We start from the raw sequence: 20989 nt of genomic DNA, 5'->3' as shown, positions 1-20989 counted from the left end.
ACGTAGTCCCGTGGACGTTTCTGGAGACCTGGGAGGTCCTGGGACGTCCTGGGAGGTACGCTTTTTGCAGTTTTTGTTTCGCGAATCCGCGAGAGGCCGCTGTGTGCGCTTTTTTGCATCTCGAACGTCTCTGGCCTAGTGCCGTTTGCGCCCGCGTGTTATCGTGTAAACCCACCAGAGGCCGCTGTTGAACGACCATCTGTCTGTCTGACTGACTAAATGATTGACTGGGCGACCGGCCAATCGGCCGACCCACCCAAAAAAGCCGTCCAGAAAAAGAAAACCCCTCGTCTGATTTTTTACCACGTTTTCGGATTTTACCACATCCTCACCCTGTTATGAACTTGTTCACTTTATTTTTTGGATTCTGTATTTGTCTTACCTGATTTCTGGAACCGCTCTTCCCTGGACTCGAATCTGGTTGTCGTCGTTGCGGTCAGCTCCTCTCTGCATCTCAAGTCCGCCGACGAGCTAACCAGACAAACTAGTTGCGGCGGGAAAGCCAGTAAGCGCAAAAAGGAACGGCGTCATACCGCCCATAGCATTCGCTTACAAAAACGAAATGCAGCCATTCGCACCTCCTAATTCGCAGTCTCCAGAAACGTCCACAGGACTACGTTTACAGAATGAGCCTGTGTTGGATTTACTGACTGACCGAACTTCCTCCTTCCCTAAACCCAACCGCTAGTGTTTCTAAAAGCACTGATTGACCAAGCACTGATTAAAAGCACTGATTGAGCCCCATAGCATTCGTTTTAAAGATGAAATGCGGCCATACATTCCTCTAGCTACATAATTCGCAATTTCCAGAAATCTATATGATTTTCAGAATGAGCCCAGGTTGACTAAATGATCACTTTTAATCATGATGACAGATCAGTCAATCAATCAATCAATCAAATATACATGATATGTCACTCGTATAGTTTTAATTGGGTAAAATGTACAGTTGAATTATTAGCCCTCCCCTGTATATTTTGTTCCACAATTTCTGCTTGACAGAAAAGAAGAATTTGTACACATTTCTAAACATAATAGTTTTAATAACTCATTTCTAATAACGGATTTATTAGCTTCAATGCTTCCCGTTCACTTTAAATGGGTGACGTCAGGCGTTGCCGAACTGCATTGTGGATCCGTTGGCGCCACTTCAGAGGCGTTGCTCGCTGTAGAAGTTGGGACTTGCTCAACTTTTCAAGCGCCGATGGAAACGTCAGCCAATCAGATCACTGTATGCAAATACGCCAGCTCAGACAGTGGGCTATTGCTGACTAATTTCAATGGCTGACACTGCTATGACGATGGCGTCAGCTCCAACTTCAGACACGCCCCCCTGTCAAGCGTTGACACTGAAGCCCCGTGTGAATGAGGCGTAAGTGAACTAAGTGGTTGCTGAGAGCCCCGCCACCACTAGGGGGGCCCCCACAACCTGTAGTGGTGTGAGCCGTTTCCTTGCTGAAATAATTTTTATTAGCATTTTACAAATTATTTTCATAGACAGGGCTTTAGTACTGAAATTTTCACTGAAATAATAAATAAATCACAATTTTATTCGCAGTCATCTCAACGAAAAGCCTGCCTCTGCTTTCACTTGATTGGAGAATTAAAAAGACGCGACAGACGTAACATGCTTTTTCCACTCAGAGTTGACTTTTTTTAGCAAAACCGCTTGGTGCAGCAGGCGGTTAAAACTTGAGGCACGCAGGGCACATGAGCAGCGCGTAAAACGCTCGCGGCCGTTAGTAAACCAATCAAAACGCAAAAAGCGTGTTTGGTGTGATCGGCCCCTAAGTAACGCACTTCAGATTTGCAAAACTGTAGACAGCGCCCTCTAGTGGATTAGAAAACATTGAGAAACATATCTGGAGCTACATATTTGTTACGATTTGCAAAAATGTAGGCTTAGGCATGTATTTCTAATGATCCCGGGCTGCTAAATGCACAGCTTAATAGACAGTTCATTGAAAAATTTAGCCACTTCTTCAAATATTCTCCCCATTATCCCCCACATCACTTCCTGTCATGTTTCTCGCAACAAAAATATGGTCAGTTTCTATTAAGAGACAATATTTGCCCATTTCCAGATATTTTTTTTTTTATTCTAAGGACAATTTTTATAAACAATCAACTACCCATCTCTATATAGTATTTTAATAATTTAATACACTTTTTAAAAGGTAAATGAGGTATTTTTAAACAACAGAGACGGATTCAAATAAGCCATTACTGCTCCAGATAATAAAATACCAATGCTTAGAATTACTTAAAACAATATCTATCAAACAAAATTGTCTGGAGAAAAAGCACATGACTTCAATTTAATGTGAGGTATGCAGAAGTACGGTTTTAATTCAGTACATGGAATTAAGTGAGAGCAACAAACTCAACAAGACGCCACCAGTGACTATTCTAAAGCCTCTGATTGGTCATTGCATTTATAAGCTCAACAAAAACATGAGTAATTAATTAATTAATTTAATTAATTAATTAAAATCCTATTAATTTATACATCAGGTCTCATAATATTAACAAATTCTACATATTTAACTGCTGTTTTGCACTGAAGTGGCACTTTTATATCTATTATTTGAATGTAAACATGAATAAAGTGGTAATAGATCTCTCCCTCACCCATTCAGCAGGTTGCAGGAAGCCACGCAGTGTTTTCCGCGACTGTAATGCTCACAGCCGAAGCACATGGTGGGTCCAGGACCCCAGCAGCCGTCAGCCGTGCACATCTCATCACATGTGCTGTTCTGATTGGCTGTAACGCAGACCATAACACAACATATCAGACATTATCACAAGTTACCTGTTCCAGCACTCGATTCAAATATCTGAAATACTTTCCATTACGAATGTATGCTTGTATTTAATCAAATAGTTCACTGAAGACTATAGAAGAATAGCTGAAAGCTATTTTCAGACACACAAATGCACTTGAATTTGTTTTAATTTTAGTTTAAATTGATATAAAGGCAGTTAGTTGAATGTAACAGTGTTTGTTTTTGACCTATTTAATCACATCTTCATATCTCAGAGTTACTGTTGACACAGCATATATGCTGATGTTAAAATAATTTACTTTTTAAGCAATTTTTATTAATATATGTATTTTTTGATAAGTAGGAAATGCTAGAAAACATGCTAAAACATATCTAGAAACATAACATCATGTTAATTTATACTAGTAATGTGCCTGTCAAGCTAGAAACATGTTAACAGCATGCTAATTTATTCAAACAATGCACTCATCAGGCCAGGGGCCTGCCAGCAACATGCTAACCCAAGCTAGAAATCTTCTAAAACAAATAAACCATGTGTTTTACTTAAAACATACTAGAAACATGTTAGAAAAATGCTTATGCTAACAATGTGCTGTGTGGCCATGGAAAAACATGCTAATGGCATATTAATCCATGCTAGCATAGATAGTAAACATTGCTAGCAACATGTCAAAATGTGTTAGTAACATTTGATGTACTTTTCATGTCTCTGAGCTTTTTAATGTTCACTTAAACTTTCAGACCAGGCCAACATCAACTTTAGACATCATATCTAGTTAACTGTTGTCTTACAAAAATTAAATGAATGCTAGCAATGTGCCAGTCATGCTAGAAACACCCCAACAACATGCTACTTCATGCCAGCAATGAACTGGCTTGAGACATCCCAACAAGCTAGCGACTTTCTAAAACAAATAGTTGTGTTAACACATACTAGATTCATGTTAGAAAAATGTTCATGCTAACAATATGCTAGCCATGGAAACAACTTGCTAATGACATATTAATCCATTCTAGCATAGAGTTAAAACAAGCTAGCAAGACATTAAACATGCTAGCAACATTCTAAATTGCGTTAGTAATATTTGATGTACTTTTGATGTCTTAGAGCAAACTACAAGCTTTTCTAAGTTGAAGTAAACTTTCAGACCACGCATCACGTTTTGTCAAATAGCCTATCAAGTTAACTGTTGTCTCGAGATTTCAAAACAACATGCTAACTCAAGCTAGCAACCATCTAAAATAAATAAACCATGTGTAAAAACATCTTAGAAACATGTAAGAAAAATGCCCATGCTAACAATCTGCTTGCTGTGGAAGCAACTTGCTAATGACATATTAACACAGAGTTTAAAACATGCTAGCAAGATAATGAACATGCTAACAACACACTAAATTGTGTTAGTAACATGTGATGTATTTGTCCTGATGTCTTAGGAGCAAACTACAATCTTAATATTGTCTATGAAAAATTAAATGAATATTAGCAACGTGCCAATCATGCTAAAAACATGTTAACAACATGCTAATTCATGCCAGCAATGCACTAACCAGGCTAGAGATATGCCAGAAACATGCTAACTCAAGCTAGCGACCTTCTAAAACAAACAAACAAACAAACAAACAAACAAACAAACAAACAAAGAGTTAAAACATACTAGCAACATGTTAGAAAAATGCTCATGCTAACAATGTGCTGGCCGCGCGAATGTTAATGTTAATTGCATATTAACCCATGCTATATTGATAAAACATGCTAGCAAGATAGTACCCTGCTGATATCTAGACTGGTTTCAAGACATTTCCAGCCTGGTCTTAGCTGGTCAGGCTGGAAAATGACCAGCTTAAACCAGCTAAATCCACCTTGACCAGCGTGGTTTAAGCTAGACATAGCTGGTTTTGGTTGGGTTCCCAAGACCGCCTAGGCTGGTCAAGCTGGTTTTAGCTGGTCATCTCCCAGCCAGACCAGGTAAGACCAGCCTGGAAATGACCAAAACCCCTCTTAAACCCGGGTAGTAAACCAGCTAAAATCAGCCAATCAGCTTAAGGTGGTTTAAGCTGTTTTTTTTCAGTAGGGTAAACAACATGCTAAAATGTGTTAGTAACATTTTATGTACTTTTCTTGATGTCTCTGAGCAAACTTCAAGCTTTTCAAGCAAATTAATTTTAACATTCAGACCAGGCTATCCACTAATTTTCATCATCAAATATGTAGTTACTATTGCTGTCCATGAAAAATTAAATGTTAAAGTGCTTTGCCAAATGTACTGATTGGCATTGGCATTGATGGTAAACTAAAATCCATTTAATGTAATTTTATAGAAACTTGTCACACTCAATATTAAATAAAAAAAACAATCAAAATATAATTTATATTACAACATGCAATGTGTTTGCTAACAGACTACAAAACAGCACAAAACTCATATGAGATACTTTTATACATTTTTATAATGTTTTGAGTCATTTTTCAATCATTTATTTGATTTGTTTGTCAGAGGAAGCACATGTTTGTAACAAATTCTTATGAACTTCTCATCTTTGACAGATAAAATCATGCAAATGCATTACCGCAGGTGGCAGCATCCAGATTTTCGGACATTTTGACAGTCTGCTGTTTGGATTTGAAGAGATCTTTCCAGTGTTCAGGGCTGCTGTAGCAGAGATTCTTATTCTTATAGATGGACACGTCCCCGTCACTGATCTCCCTCAGAGAACGCATGCCTAAATGAGTGATGGCCGTCTGGGTGACAGCAAAGCTGAACGCTCCTCTGTGGAAGCAGAGCAATACCCACTCAACTTTACATGCAAAACAAACTCAACAAACAGATTTATTTCAGGAGCGTCAATGTGGGAAAGTTCACTCCGACGCAAAAATAGGAAAGTCATTTTTGTGTTGTTGAGGTAATAAATCTAGCACACGTGACATTCTTAGGTCCCTGTTTAAACCTGATATTAAGATGGATTTTTTTTATTCAATCACATGTAAACAGGGTTATCATTGCAAAAATGAAAAAAAAAAAAACGTTCTGTACCGTTTTCCATTCTCTCTTGTTTTTATAGACTCTAAAATAGTTAAATACCTTGGTAAATACCACAATAATAAATAACTATCTTACTTAAGGTCATAAAACATTTGTTTTTAGTGGTTAAGACATGTATATATAAGTTAAACATAGCAAAAACAGTTATATGATTCATATATTTGATCAGGAAGTGGGAAATTGTTATTTTTGCATTTTTATGAGCTATTTCATTCTTGACAAAAAAGCAAACTTTTCTCGATACCTACGATAAATATCAATAATCGATACCATTTTCGATACTGCACGAATCTCATTAATATCATTAAGATACTGCACGAATCTTCCTCTGGAAATTTTCAGAAAGTGCACACTTATGTTTTTTGTTTGTGTTTCGCTTTTTTGGGTTTTTTGTTTGATTCGTTTGAATCGATGTCATGAGATCTGAGGTCAATGCGTTAATTTGGAGTAGTAATAGGCTGACAACTTACGTCATTAGATTTTGAGCATTTCTTTTGACAATACTTAAGTGTTGTGAAAAAAAAAATCCAGCAATTATTATAGTTTATATTTTAAATGCTTCTTAGCTTCTTTAAGCTATTTTTTTTTCCGACTGTGCACAGAACAAACCATCATTATACAATAACTTTCCTAATTACCCTAACAGAATCAGAATCAGAAAGAGCTTTATTGCCAGGTATGTTCACACATACGAGGAATTTATTTTGGTGACAGAGCTTCTACAGTGCAACAGGATTACAGAGACAGGACAAAAAACAGATAATAAATATATTTAAAAAATAAAAGTAAGTAGTGAATGCAAATATACAAATTGACAAGTTAACCTAGTTAACCTAGTTAAAGCCTTTAAATGTCACTTTAAGCTGTATAGAAGTGTCTTGAAAAATATCTAGTCTAATATTATTTACTGTCATCATGGCAAAGATAAAATAAATCAGTTATTAGAAATGAGTTATTAAATCTATTATCTTTAGAAATGTGTTAAAAAAATCTTCTCTTCAACAAACAGAAATTGGGGAAAAAAATAAACAGGGGGGCTAATAATTCTGACTTCAACTGTAAACTAATTATTTTAGTGAAGAATTTTTTTTTACTCTTTCGCAAAAAAGAATTAGCATTTGAATAACATATTACATTTTTATGCAGGTCCTAGGTTTTGGGGTCATACTTCCCTGTAGTATTTGTTCTACCTAGAAACTGCAGTCAAAACATACGGTGAAGCAAAGTCCCTTTAAGGCAAGTCATTTCACTTGGGGGCCACCAGTGCAGCTCCTATCTCTATTTGACGTAAGAATCGTCAAATTCTTCAAAACTGTTTGTCAAGACTATGATTAAATTTCTTATTTGGAATCAGCAATAAAATCTACCAATATTCATCTCTGTTTGTTTCTATATGTATGAAAAAAAATGTATTTATTCAGGCTGCCCGATGTGCACCACAATGCGCACCACAAGAGTGCATAGAAATAAAAAAAGACTTAAGATAAATAATTCTGGCTCAAAGATAAAGATAAATAAACAAGGTAAGTATAATGTTTTAGTAAATTAAATGATGAAAATAAAATAAAACAAATAAACAATGTCAAAAACAAGGAGAACAAACTCATGACACCAACCTCCTTTATGGCTGTTTCTGGAGGACGCGTTCATATTACATGTTACACATTATCATCCTCTGATTAATGCCACGTCCAATCTAAGGTCTTCTAAGGTAATTTACAACTTATTCCTGACAGCAAACCTTCATTTAAAAGTTCAGGTGTTCAACTGTTTACAGTCATGTGATTTGCATTTGAATGGCAGAAGTGGGAAGTGTTTTGCCCACTAAAGCTAAGCAGAGCTGTGCCCGGTCAGTACCTGGATGGGAGACCACATAGGAAAGCTAGGTTGTGGCCGGAAGTGGTGTAAGTGAGATCAGCAGGGTGCTCAACCTGCTGTCTGTGTAGGTCCTAACACTCCAGTATATTGATGGGGATTCTATACTGTTCAGTGAGTGCCGTCTTTCGGATGAGACGTTAAACCAGGGTCCTGACTCTCTGTGGTTGTTAAAAATCCCAGGATGTCCCAAAAAAGGGGTTTAACCCCAGCATCCTGGCTAAATTTTCCCACTGGCCTCTGTCCATCATGGCCTCCTAACCATCACCATATCATAATTGTCTTCATGTCCTCTCCACCAGTCAGCTGGTGTGTGGTGTCATCCAGGTGGATGCTGCACCACTGGTGGTGTGCAGCAAATGTGTAAAGCGCTTTGAGTGTCCAGAAAAGCGCTATATTAATGTAAGGAATTATTATTATTATTATTAATTAAATAAGGAGCTTAGACAGCATTCATTTCATACAGATTATAAAACAAGAGAACATTTGTGTTCAAGTGTACTAGGTTCATTTAAAAGTAAAGCTTTCAAGCTTTATGTAGATATATTTCTTATGTCTGTGTGACAAGTATTCACTAAGATTTCAGTGCGCTTGTTGATAACATTTCATAACAATGAAGCTGCAGAAACCATCGGTTTCATGGACTGAGCCCATGGACTGAGCCCCTTCCTCGGAGAATGGTCAGTCTATAATGATCGATAATTTGGCTCCTTTAAAAGAAGGTGCGGCTTCCTTCGATAAAGTGGCCACCATTACAATTTTCAGCGCTCAAAACTACACTCGCCGCCCACTTTAATAGGTACACCTGTCCAACTGCTCGTTAATGCAAATTTCTAATCAGCCAATCACATGGCAGCAACTCAATGCCTTTAGGCATGTAGACATGGTCAAGACGATCTGCTGCAGTTGAAACCAAACATCAGAATGGGGAAAAAAGGTGATTTAAGTCACTTTGAACGTGACATGGTTGTTGGTGCCAGACAGGCTGGTCTGAGTATTTCAGAAACTGCTGATCTACTGGGATTTTCACGCACAACCATCTCTAAGGTTTACAGAGAATGGTCAGAAAAAGAGAAAATATCCAGTGAGCGGAAGGAACAGTAACTCAAATAACCACTTGATACAACAGAGGTCTGCAGAAGAGCATCTCTGAACACACAACACGTCCAACCTTGAGGCAGATGGGCTACAGTAGTAGAAGACCACAACGAGTGCCACTCCTGTCAGTTAAGAACAGGAAACTGAGGCTACAATTCACACAGGCTCACCAAAACTGGACAATAGAAGATTGAAAAAATGTTGCCTGGTCTGATGAGTCTCAATTTCTGTTGCAACATTCGGATAGTCGGGTCAGAACTTGGCCTTAACAACAAGAAAGCATGTATCCATAAATCTATGCCACGAAGGATTAAAGCAGTTCTGAAGGCAAAAGGGGGTCCAACCTCATACTAATAAGGTGTACCTAATAAGTGGCCGGTGAGTGTATATAAGTGACATGTTTTATGTATTTATCATTACTAATACAGTCTACTTGGATTTTCTCCAGAGAGCAGTTGTTGAGTACTCAGTTATTTAGTTTTGTTTTGTGTTTTTTGTGTTAAGCTTACTGCACTTTTGTCCGTCCTCGGATGACCTCAAGGTTTTCGAAGGCACTAAGGGACTGCATGCTTTTGGGCCACTGCTGAATCATCAGGTAACCTTTAAGTCGAGATGAGAGGAAGATCTTTAGGGACGTTTACGAACACGGAGCAGCTAAATCTACTGTTTCATTTTAACAACCAGAAATGTCCAATCTGAAAACCTGCACGAGATTCTCACCAGTGATTTCTTTGACAGTGCTGAACACGCTGAGCTTTGCTGGATCCAGTCCAGGAGTGGAAGTATGTGGGTCACTGTGAATATAAAAAATAAATATTCTCGTAACAAATTATTGACAGATCCCAACAGTCACCAAAAAGTCGCTTAATCACGACTTGTAAAACATACTGAGCATTAAATATTCAAAGATACTTGCTGTACAGTAGATGGCTTTACACTAAGCATGAATTGAAATGATATTAGAAAGTGTAAATCCTCTTCCTCACCCGCTGAATGTGGTGCTAAGGATGGCGACACCACCGCTGATTTTAGTGCAGTTCTCAAAGGAGTCGATGTTGCTGGCATTGATTGACAGGACGTTAGCTAAAGGCCCCATTCCCAACCCATTGCACACTGGAGAGAAACACACTCCACATATTAACTCATGTAGTGATGAACTAGGCATGAGGACAATCATACATTCAACATTCGACTACCTGTAAATCACTGAACACTCTAGCGTTGTCACGATACTGGAATTTCTAACTTCGATACGATACCTACGATAAATATCAATAATGATACAATTTTTGATACTGCACGAATCTCATTAATATCATTAAGATACTGCACGAATCTTCCTCTGGAAATTTTCAGAAAGTGCATACTTATGTTTTTTGTTTGTGTTTTGCTTTTTTTTGTTTAGTTTATTTTTAGTTTCTGTTTCATTTCTTTTCATTTGTTTTGTTTGTTTTTTGTTTGTTTCGTCTGCATTTGTTTTATTTCATTTCTCTTTTGTTTGTTTTGTTTTATTTACTTAATTTCATTTGCTTTTTGTTTTGTTTTGCCTGTTTTTGTGTTTCGTTTAGTTTGTTTTTTGTGTGTTTTGTTTTGTTTGTTTCTTTTCGCTTGTTTTTGCTTGTGTTTTGTTTCATTTGTTTTTTCCTTGTGTTTCGTTTGTTTAAGTTTGTTTGTTTTTTGTTTGTGTTTTGTTTAATTTCTTACTTTTGTTTAATTTCTTTACTTTTGGTTTGTGTTTCATATCATTTGTTTTTGTTAGTCTTTTGTTTCGTTGATTTGATGTTTGTGCTTCACATATTAACTATAGCTCTTTCTATAGTGACGAGTTAGCCATGGAGACAATCATACATTCACCACTTTGGCTACTTGTAAAACACTGAACACACTAGTGTTGCCACAATAGTGGAATTTCTAACTTCGATACGATACCTACGATAAATATCAATAATAGATACCATTTTTGATACTGCACAAATCTCATTAAGGTAATGCACGAATCTCAATTTCTGAAAATATCCAGGGTCACATATACTTTTTATTTTTGCTTTTTTGTGTTTTGTTTTGTTTTGTTTTGTTTTTTATTATATATATGTTTTATTTTATATATGTTTTAGTTTATTTCATTTTTTTTTCCGCATGTGTTTTTATTTGTTTTGTTTTTATTTGTTTCGTTTAATTTTTGCTTTTGCTTTGCTTTTGTTTTGTTTAAAGTGTAAAACACTGAAAACTCTAGTGTTGTCACAATACTGAAATTTCTAACTTTGATATGATACCTTGAAAAAATATAGATTTTCGATACCATGAGGAAAAAATTCCACAACATTAAAAATAAAAATTTTTTGATTTAAAAAAAGATCAGAATAAGGCAATTTTTTCAATTCTCTCCAATCTTATCTGATTTTCTAATTAAAACAATAGTGTTATCTTAATTTTAATTGCTCGCTGAAACATCTTGAGGGTACATTACAGAAATTTCAATACTGCATTGTACAAACGTTTAGCACAACAGTACAGTTTTTTTTCTAGTCAGCTAAAACTCATATTACTCTGAGGGAGATTACCTACATTAATTTTATAGCACCACCCCTTGTACTTTTTGGATAGATAGTGAGATAGATAGATAGATAGATAGATAGATAGATAGATAGATAGATAGATAGATAGATAGATAGATAGATAGATAGATAGATAGATAGATAGATAGATAGATAGATAGATAGATAGATAGATAGATAGATAGATAGATAGATAGTCAGGATTCGGAAGACTCTTCGTGTGTTAATTATTTTGTTTTCACATAGTTAGTTAGCTAGATGCTTCTGGGAAGTTAGATTCAGTTTGGGTTTTGTTCTATTCGTTTCTTTAGCGCCGCCCACGTCCCTTCTGCCAGCTCTCCTGTTTTTCCCCATCTTTGTGTTTGTCTCAGTGTTGTATTTATTGTAAATAGTATATTTTTGCCTTACTTTTTCTTTATTTTGGATTACTTCGTGTTTTTGTTCACTTTTGGGTATAATAAATAAAGTCACATAATTTTGGTATTACTTTGGTTGTCTTTTGCACTTATTCACTGTTTGTATAAATATATTTAATTACATATAAATGTCAAATCCCACCATCCCCTAGACCAGGGGTCATCAGACTTGTTCCTGGAGGGCCGGTGTCCTGCAGATTTTAGCTCCAACCCTAATCAAACACACCTGAGCAAGCTAATCAAGGTCTTACTATGTATACTTGAAACATCCAGGCAGGTGTGTTGAGGCAAGTTGGAGCTAAACCCTGCAGGGGCACCGGCCCTCCATGACCAAGATTGGTGACCCCTGCCCTAGACTGTAACAGAGATTTAAAAGGCAACAACACATAAATCGACAGCCAACAGCAAAATCGTATCGTTTTAAATATTTCAGTATCGATATATATCGAAATATCTATATTTTTGACAACAGTAGAACATACTTAATTGAATTTGTACTCTGAATGACCTCAAAGGAACGTTCAATCTTTATTTGTATATAGGCTTGTTTTACAAGTTTGCTACCAATTTTTTTTATCCATTCAGTTCTGGCGGAAGCTCTTTAGCTTAACTTAGCATAAATAATTAAATTGGATTAGACCATTAGCATCTCGCTCAAAAAAAGAGATTTAATAATTTTCCTATTTAAAGCTTGACTCTTCTGTAGTTACATAGTGTACTAAGACTGACGTAAAATAAAACGTTTATTATAAGTTATTTACCAGAATTGCCAGCAATATTGTAATTTTCACAGCATTTTTTTTACAGTGTAGGTAACAGCGCTGTGTAATATCACTGCAAAGACATTTTATTATGACACCAAAAGAAGAGTATAGTATCTAATTAGAACTACAGCATAGCACTAAGTTTAGGCATTTTATTATTTCATTAGGATACGTGTGAATATTGTTTTAACTTTATACAAATAAACAGTAGAAGTATTGCAATACCACTAAAACAGCCAAAAAGCAATAGCATTATGTTTGTTAAACTAGAAATAAAACAGAAATCAGTAGTACCTTTTGGACACAGGCCTTCACACCTCTTACATTTGCGAACTCCACCCTCATCCACTTCATAGGTGCCAGGGCTGCATGTTCTCACACAGGCCCCGTGATCCGTCACCACGTAGTTGTCTGAGGAAAAACAAAAAAACACCATTGACCACAACCAGCAGCCAAAGCTAAATAACTGATGCTTGTGACAAATCTTCAGGTCATGGAGAGATGTTATTCAGAAACCCAGAGTTGAGCAACAGATGCAAACTCGCTCTCTTTAGCTGGATAGAGTCATTTATATTTTAACCCCATTCCCCTGAAACATTAATCTCCAGAATCCAGGAGCTGCTGGAACACAGAGTTTCTGCAGGTTTTACCAGGTCAGATTTAAGACTTTGAAAAGAACACTTCACATTTTTGGGGGGGGAAATTGATTCATTTTACAACTCTCCTAGAGGTAAACAGTTGAGTTTTACCATTTTTCAATCAATTCAGCCAATCTCTGGGTCTGGTGGGAGTATTTTTAGCTTAGCATAGGTCATTGAATTGGATTAGACCATTAGCATCTTGCTCAAAAAGAGGTATTTAAAAGGCTAAAACAAATAAATCGATAGTAACCAACAGCATCATCAGTATCAATATGTATCAATATATCTATATTTTTAATAGTGTGGTGGTGGTGCTGGGGGTTGGCGTTTGCCAGATTCATGTATCAGAGTAAAGAGCAGGGGGATGTGAGGGGGTGTGGTGTATCGGGAATGAAAGTGAAAAACGGAAGTACTATTAACTCCTGGGGCCCCTAAAACGCGTGGGGGCCCATACTAACTGACCCCCCTTGTACTCTAAATAACCTTAAATGACATTATCTACTAAGAAATAGGCTCATAATACAAGTCTGCTAGAGGTAAACAGTTAAGTTTTACCATTTTTCAAACCATTCAGCTGATCAACTGATTTAGCTTAGCTTAGCATAGATCATTGAATCAGATTAGACCATTAGTATCTTGCTCAAAGAAAAGGCAAAAACAGATAAATAGATAATATCAATACTAACCAAGAGCTTCATCAGTATCAGTATGTCTCGAAATATTGATATTTTTGACAACAAGAGTGGGGGAGGTGATTTTGTCATTGACGAAAGTAAAGAGCGAGAGGGAGGGGGGGGGGTGGTGGTGTAAGGATGTAGGCGTTTGCCGGATTCAAGTATCAAAGGAAAAAGCGGGGGGTGAGGGGGTGTGGCGTATCATGAACGAAAGTAAAAAACGAGGTTAGGGGGGTGTAGGGGGTGGTTGGCATATTCATGTACGAAAGTAAAGAGTAAAATTAGAAAAAAAAATTAGGGGCCCCCTAATAGTAAGTGCGTGGGTCCTTAGAATCACCCCTCCAGCTGTCAGTCAACAAACAGAAATGGTGAGAGGGAGGGGTCTGTTAGGTTGTAATAACTCTCCCAAAGCCTTTTCCCCATCTTTCTGAATGAACTGCCTACTCTACTACATCCAATCAGCTCGCATTAGAAAAAACAAGCCACGCCCACTGTTTTCTCGTTTAATATTCTTACGTGGGCATATCTTGATGCACGTCGCCCCAAAGCTGTACTTCCCGTCCGGGTTTGGAGCGAGCTGGTGTGTGTTTGGGTCGTAGAGCATGAGCCGCGGGCACGCGTCCTTACATGTCCCTTCATCCTGGAAGTCCTTACAGGCCTGCAGAACACACACACACACACAGCATTTCCCATGAGCACAGTAATCTGAATGCATTAGCTTCACTGTTATATAGCAGACTTTCGCTTTTGCTTTCGGTTCGTTTTTTGTTTTGTTCCATTTTTTGTTTCATTTTGTTCAGTTTTTGTTTCGTTAAATTTTTTTATTTGTTGCTTTGTTTAATTTTTCCATTTCGTTTTTTGTTTTGTTTGATCCTAATGTTTTGTTTAATTTTTTGGTTTCATTTTTTTTGTTCGTTTTATTTTTTGTTTCGTTTTTTTTTGTTTTGTTTATTTTTTTTTCATTTTCTGTTTTGTTACTTTTTTGCTTTCTTACATTTTTTCTATTTAACTTCATTCAGTTTTTTATTTTGTTTTTCATTTCTTTTCGTTTCATCTTTAGTTTAGTTAGGTTTGTTTTCTAGTTTCATTTCATTTTTTATTTCGTTTTTTTGTTTCATTTTTCATTTAATTTAGTTTTTCATTTAATTTCGTTTCATCTTCTGTTTTGTTTTTTGTTTTGGTTCATTTTTTGTTTGTTACATTTTTAGATATTTAACTAGATATTTAATTTAGTTTTTTGTTTTGTTTTGTTTTCATTTTATTTCATTTCTAGTTTCGTTGATTTTTATCTTGTTTTTGTTTAGTTTTTCTCTTCATTTTTCATTTAATTTAGTTTTTAATTAATTTCGTTTATTTTCTGTTTTGTTTTTTGTTTTGGTTATTTTTTGTTTTTTTGTACATTTTTTGTTTCATTTCATTCAGTTTTTTGTTTTGTTTTTCATTTCATTTTGGTTCATTTTTAGTTTAGTTTAGTTCTTCATTTCATTTCTCGTTTCATTTCATGTTTCATTTTGTTTTTTGTTTCATTTTCATTTAGTTTTGTTTGTCATTACATTTTTATTCATTTTTAGTTTTGTTTAGTTTTTCATTTCATTTCTCATTTTGTTTCATGTTTTATTTTGTTTTTATTTCATTTAGTTTTGTTTTTCAATTCATTTTGTTTCATTTTGTTTGTAATTATTTATTGCTTATTTTTAACAGTCAACAGTACAAATGTCACTTTTTTTACAACCACAAAGTGCAATCATGTCCATTGTCCAATCATGTCCATTGTCCAATCATGTCCATTGTCCAATCATGTCCATTGTTATGTCCACACAGACATTTCCTCAAAAGACACCAGTGTTTGATGAAGCAACAAATTATTATTATTATTATTATTATTATTATTATTATTATTATTATTATTATTATTATTATTATTTATTTTATTTTTTTTATTTTACAAAATGATAAAAGAGGGCGACGCAGTGGCGCAGTAGGTAGTGCTGTCGCCTCACAGCAAAAAGGTCGCTGGTTCGAGCCTCGGCTGGGTCAGTTGGCGTTTCTGTGTGGAGTTTGCATGTTCTCCCTGTGTTCGTGTGGGTTTCCTCCGGGTGCTCCGGTTTCCCCCACAGTCCAAAGAAATGTGGTACAGGTGAATTGGGTAGGCTAAATTGTCCGTAGTGTATGTGTGTGGTGTTTGTGGATGTTTCCCAGAGATTGTGGCTGGAATGGCATCCGCTGTGTAAAACGTGCTGGATAAGTTGGCGGTTCATTCAGCTGTGGCGACCCCAGATTAATAAAGGGACTAAGTCGAAAAGAAAATGAATGAATGAATGAATGAAAATGATAAAACAGCAGCAGATTGCGTGTGTGCGTTTCTCACCAGGCAGTCTGTAGGTTTGGGTCCAGTGCATCCAGCAGCACAGTGTTCATTACAGCAGTCAATGGGTTTGGGTCCTTTACACCTCCCCGAACACTGCTCCGCACAGATCACCTTCGTCACTACATTCACACACAATAAAAAACCTTGCAGCACTGCAGCAACAATTCAATATTCAAATGAAGAGTTTTCAAAACAGCCCTCAAGATGTCAAGTAGCTTTTCCAGCAGTTGCGAAATGTGCGTCAAAGATCAACTAAATAAACTTAAGAGCACAAAAAACACTACTTACAAATCAGAAGAAATATTTTTAGAGAAATCCAATATTGTTACTTCAGAGCTCTTTTTTGCAATGCTATTGTGTGCTCACACAAATGGGAATTTAGTGTCCATATTAACACGCTTTCAGTATATGAGGAATTTAGGTTAAAGTGTCTAATGTTAATATTTCAGTCATGGTTTCTACATAAATACGAAGCAGTGCAACTGTTTTCAGCATTCTGAATATTATTTAGAATAAAAATTAAAAATCAACATAAATCTAATTTAGCCAAATTATCGAAAATGACTAGTTTCTAAAATAATGCTCTAAATGACAACATTTTGATTTACTTTTTGGATAATAATCAGGGGCAGCACGGTGGCTCAGTGGTTAGCACTGTCGCCTCACAGCAAGAAGGTCACTGGTTTGAGTCCCAGCTGGGCCAGTTGGCATATTCTCCCCAGTGTTGGCGTGGGTTTCGTTCAGGTGCTTCGGTTTTCCCCCACAGTCCAAACACATGCGCAATATATCTTCAAATAAAAACAGCTATTTTAAAATTGTAATATTACTTGACAATTATGACTGTTTTAAACTGTGATCTGAAATATAAAGTCTAGTTGAGCAGAAGAGACCCAAATACTAATATACAGTGCTCAGCAAGTCACCCTTCACAAATCTCTCTTTTTAAATCCATATTTTTAATAGGAAGCTATTCAATATTCATTCATTCATTTTCTTTTCGGCTCAGTCCCTTATTAATCCGGGGTCGCCACAGGGGAATGAACCGCCAACTTATCCAGCACATTTTTTACACAGCGGATGCTCTTCCAGCTGCAACCCATCTCAGGGAAAGCTATACAATATTATATTTGTGCATAAACACTAGATTAGTCAGTACTGAAGCCAAATCTGGAGCTTATCTAACAAAATAACTTACGATAACGGTCCAAAAACTAGCACACCAAATTTATATGTTATAGAAAAATATTCAAGACAAATAAAAAAAAAGTAAAACTCAAGAAAAGCAAAAAGATGTAAACATTAAGTTGAAATTTTGTAGGTTGCAAATTTTTGCTTGAATTTATTTGTATTTTCTTTCAATTTCGAAATATGTTTGGTGACTAAAATATTATTTTCATAAATATATCTGTATATTCATTTTCAAAATGGGGTGTACTCAATTATGCTGAGCACTGTATTTGTTTCAGGTTCACTAAATTCAGTCACTTCTGTTGCTTTGTTTCATAAAACTTTATTCATAAACACTTCTATATGGAAGGTGTTTTACCAGAGATGGGAAGTAACGAAGTACACATACTTTGTTACTGTACTTAAGTAGATTTTTTTCTGGTATCACTACGCCACTATTTATTTTTCTGACAACTTTTTACTTTTACTCCTTACATTTTTACACAAATAACTGTACTTTCTACTCCTTACATTTTTTTAATCAGGCTCCTTACTTTCGTTTTCATGTGTTTTAAGGCGCGATCTATATTATTTCTTGTCATTGCGCAATTTGAACGTCTTTTTGATCCAGTCAATCTATTTGTCATTGCGCGCCTGTGTGCTTTTTCCAATCTCTGATCACGCGCCGTAAGTGGGCTTGTTTATTCAGCTTACTATGGAAACGGCCAGAAAGGCAAATGTGGACGAGAGTCAGAGGGAGTCAGCGATAAACATGACCGATGTAACCACAGGTAAAACAAGAGACACATACTTGTTCAAATCTGGCATTTAAATGGGGTTAAAGTCTTTTTTGTCCACTTCCGACTATGGTGTACTGTACTTCTCTGATCTTTCAATCTAATACCACGAAAACAAACCTTTAACAATCATGTTTTTTTTATCAATGTTTGTTCAGTAATTACTTAAGCAATTAAATACTTTATGAATACCTTTTGCGTTGAGATTGTTCCTTTGTTTCCAAAAAGTTCATATTTTTTAGTGCAGAACTCATACTGTTTTATAATTTTAACATGTATATACACGATTGTCTTTATTAATTTTTTAGACAGATTGTTAGATAAATATTTTAGGACATTAAAAGTATTTATACTGGGTGATTTATGAATAAAATGCCATGCCAAGCAATGCCAAGGATCAGGAATTTATCAAGTAAACAACAAAAAGATGTTGCAAAATATATTAGCAGCATTAAATGACTAGGAAATCACAAAGAGTATTGAAAACCATGGGTGTGTAAACTTTTGTAATATGTTATTTTAATAATTTCAGCACAATTTTTGTGTAGTGAAGAATCTGTAAAATAGTAAAATAGCATGCATTTTGTATGATTTCTCTTATTTTGCTCAAATTTTTGATATTTTCAAGGGTCACGAAACACCAAACCACATTTTTTGAGCTGTCGACAGTCGTATATATGTCCCACGCTGCTATAAACACTATCAGGACACATATATTACACAGAAAAGTGAAAATTGGTTGTTTTTACGTTATTTCGAGCAAATTTGGTCCTCCGGTTTGAAACGTATTTTTGAAGCTGCATCACGGCCATGAGATCTTAGCGTGTATTCCAGCGTGTAGACTGGCTGTCTGTACCTGGGAGTACTTTGAGACGTCTCTGAGTGTGCTGCATTCATTCATGAGAAAGACTTGTTTAAACCAATCAGCACGCTCTATTGTTGATGAGGTGCAACTTCATTAATATGCATGATAGCTTCGAAGACCTATCTCAAAGACATTTACCTGTACAGTGTTCAGACAGCAGAGAGACGACACGTTGTGTAGCCAAAACAAGTGGGAGAACAAGAATTGTTTGGAGATACGGGTCATCAGTGTTGCTTTTATAATTTGCTGCAAGGAAGGATTTGTTTTCATTTTCCCGCTATGAGAGCGCAGCTGGACTCACGTGTGGATTATAAAGCACACGACGCTTGACAAAAATACGTGTCTAAGGAAATTTTTTTTACCCGAGAGCTTTTCTCATCTGGAAATGGTGAAATCCTGATTTGCTGCTCGTCTCCTTTTAATAAAGACGGGGTTCCAGTTGGTGTTGATTGTCCTGTCTCTACAAATTTGGTAAGCAATCAGTGGTCTTTGTTTGTTTATTCAGAGGCAAAGTTAGTTCGTATAGTCAGCAGTACTCTTTCAGTGTTTAAAGACGGACCTTAGTCAAATGATTTCTAACTTATATATATATGACTTATAACTTAATAAAGTTTACCATACGTTAATATCACTACAATATTATAGACTAAAAGATCAGCTGTAAATGCTGCTCTCCGAGTGTAAACAAGCACCACAATCAAACAGTTTCCGCCGTGTAGGATTTTCGCCGCATTTTGTGACAGGAATAACACATACGGCTTGCTGGCACTACCTACCGAGTGTATCCAAGTTACCGAGAAATGCGGAGGGTTTTTCTCTCTTTCACCGTGCGGTAACAAACATTGCATTAAAAATACACGCTTCCAGCAGCTCCTCGAATCAAATATCTCGTTTGTCACGAAGGGCATGAATGAAATTCCTGAATGAAAGAGCCAAACTGCAGTTAAAAGTCCACCATTTAATAATTTGGCAAATAATTTGATTACTGATGTCCATGTAAACACAGTCACTGTCTTTCTCCTCTGCGTCTGTGTGTTTTTTTGCCTCTGTGAAAATCAGCCCGTGCCCAAACCGACACTCCCGTTTTTATGCAAATTTCCCTCCTCTGACACTCCCCCCTAAACAGAACTGGACACGCCCACTTTCCTGACTTTTTCCAAAGTAGAGGTGTGAAAAAACCCTGCTGAAACAGGGGGTTTCATGCCCCTTTAACAAATTCTTCAAGGGGTGTGTAAACTTTTGAGCACAACTGACAATGTACAGTGTAGTTACCACCGTGAAACTAAAACAGGTAATAATTAATACTTTTTAATTAAGTACATATTTCAGGCTGTACTTCTTTACTTTTACTAGAGTACAAAAGTGTAGTCAGTACTTCAACTTTTAAACAGGAGTATCTGAACTTCCACTTGAGTAAAGGATGTGCGTACTTTTACCATCTCTGGTTTTTACTATTTCTGAAATTTATAAAAATTTGAAAGAGAAGAAAAGAAATGCATAGAAGTACTTACTTCTTTGGCACTTGTCGGGTCCGGTGCCCCAGCAGGAACCATTGAAACAGCTTGGATCGCACTTTTCGTTACCTTGGAGGTAAAAGCAGAACAATCTTATTTAAAATGTAGTATTATTAGCAATTAATATACTGCACGCATACATAAATAGAATCTTGAGGGACGTACAGTTTCTTTTAAGATTCATCCAATCATCCTCTATTGTAGGCTGGCTCTTCATGTTCAGGATGTCGGTCCACTTGATGGTCTCCACGTTACATAAATGAATGTTCTTGGTAAATTTTACTCCACCCTTCAGTATTTCTAAGACATAAAAATGAACAATGCATTAATAGAAGACAGACTTGACTAAGAGCGACATTTGAATAACAGATCTATTATTATTTTTCACATATGACATTCAGAGCTGGGCATGGGAATTAATGTTC

At 36.2% G+C, this 20989-nt stretch overlaps 1 protein-coding gene across 1 annotated transcript in view; it reads right to left on the bottom strand.

Annotated features, from left to right (window-relative positions):
- egfra (epidermal growth factor receptor a (erythroblastic leukemia viral (v-erb-b) oncogene homolog, avian)) overlaps positions 1-20989 on the bottom strand; it is a 77660-nt gene that overhangs the window by 32199 nt on the left and 24472 nt on the right. The window contains exons 2-11 of the mRNA XM_056464629.1: positions 20730-20891; positions 20562-20633; positions 16222-16340; positions 14370-14511; positions 12833-12949; positions 9790-9916; positions 9524-9597; positions 9313-9403; positions 5358-5557; positions 2632-2764 (exon numbers count right to left, since the gene is read on the bottom strand). Coding sequence (XP_056320604.1) covers positions 2632-2764; positions 5358-5557; positions 9313-9403; positions 9524-9597; positions 9790-9916; positions 12833-12949; positions 14370-14511; positions 16222-16340; positions 20562-20633; positions 20730-20891 — 1237 coding nt within the window. The remainder of the gene's footprint in view (positions 1-2631; positions 2765-5357; positions 5558-9312; positions 9404-9523; positions 9598-9789; positions 9917-12832; positions 12950-14369; positions 14512-16221; positions 16341-20561; positions 20634-20729; positions 20892-20989) is intronic.

This window comes from Danio aesculapii, chromosome 2 (assembly GCF_903798145.1).
Source record: "Danio aesculapii chromosome 2, fDanAes4.1, whole genome shotgun sequence".
In the NCBI taxonomy this organism is placed as follows: Eukaryota; Metazoa; Chordata; class Actinopteri; order Cypriniformes; family Danionidae; genus Danio; species Danio aesculapii.
Note: the sequence above shows the minus strand (reverse complement) of the source record. Positions and strands in the feature narration are given on the sequence as shown.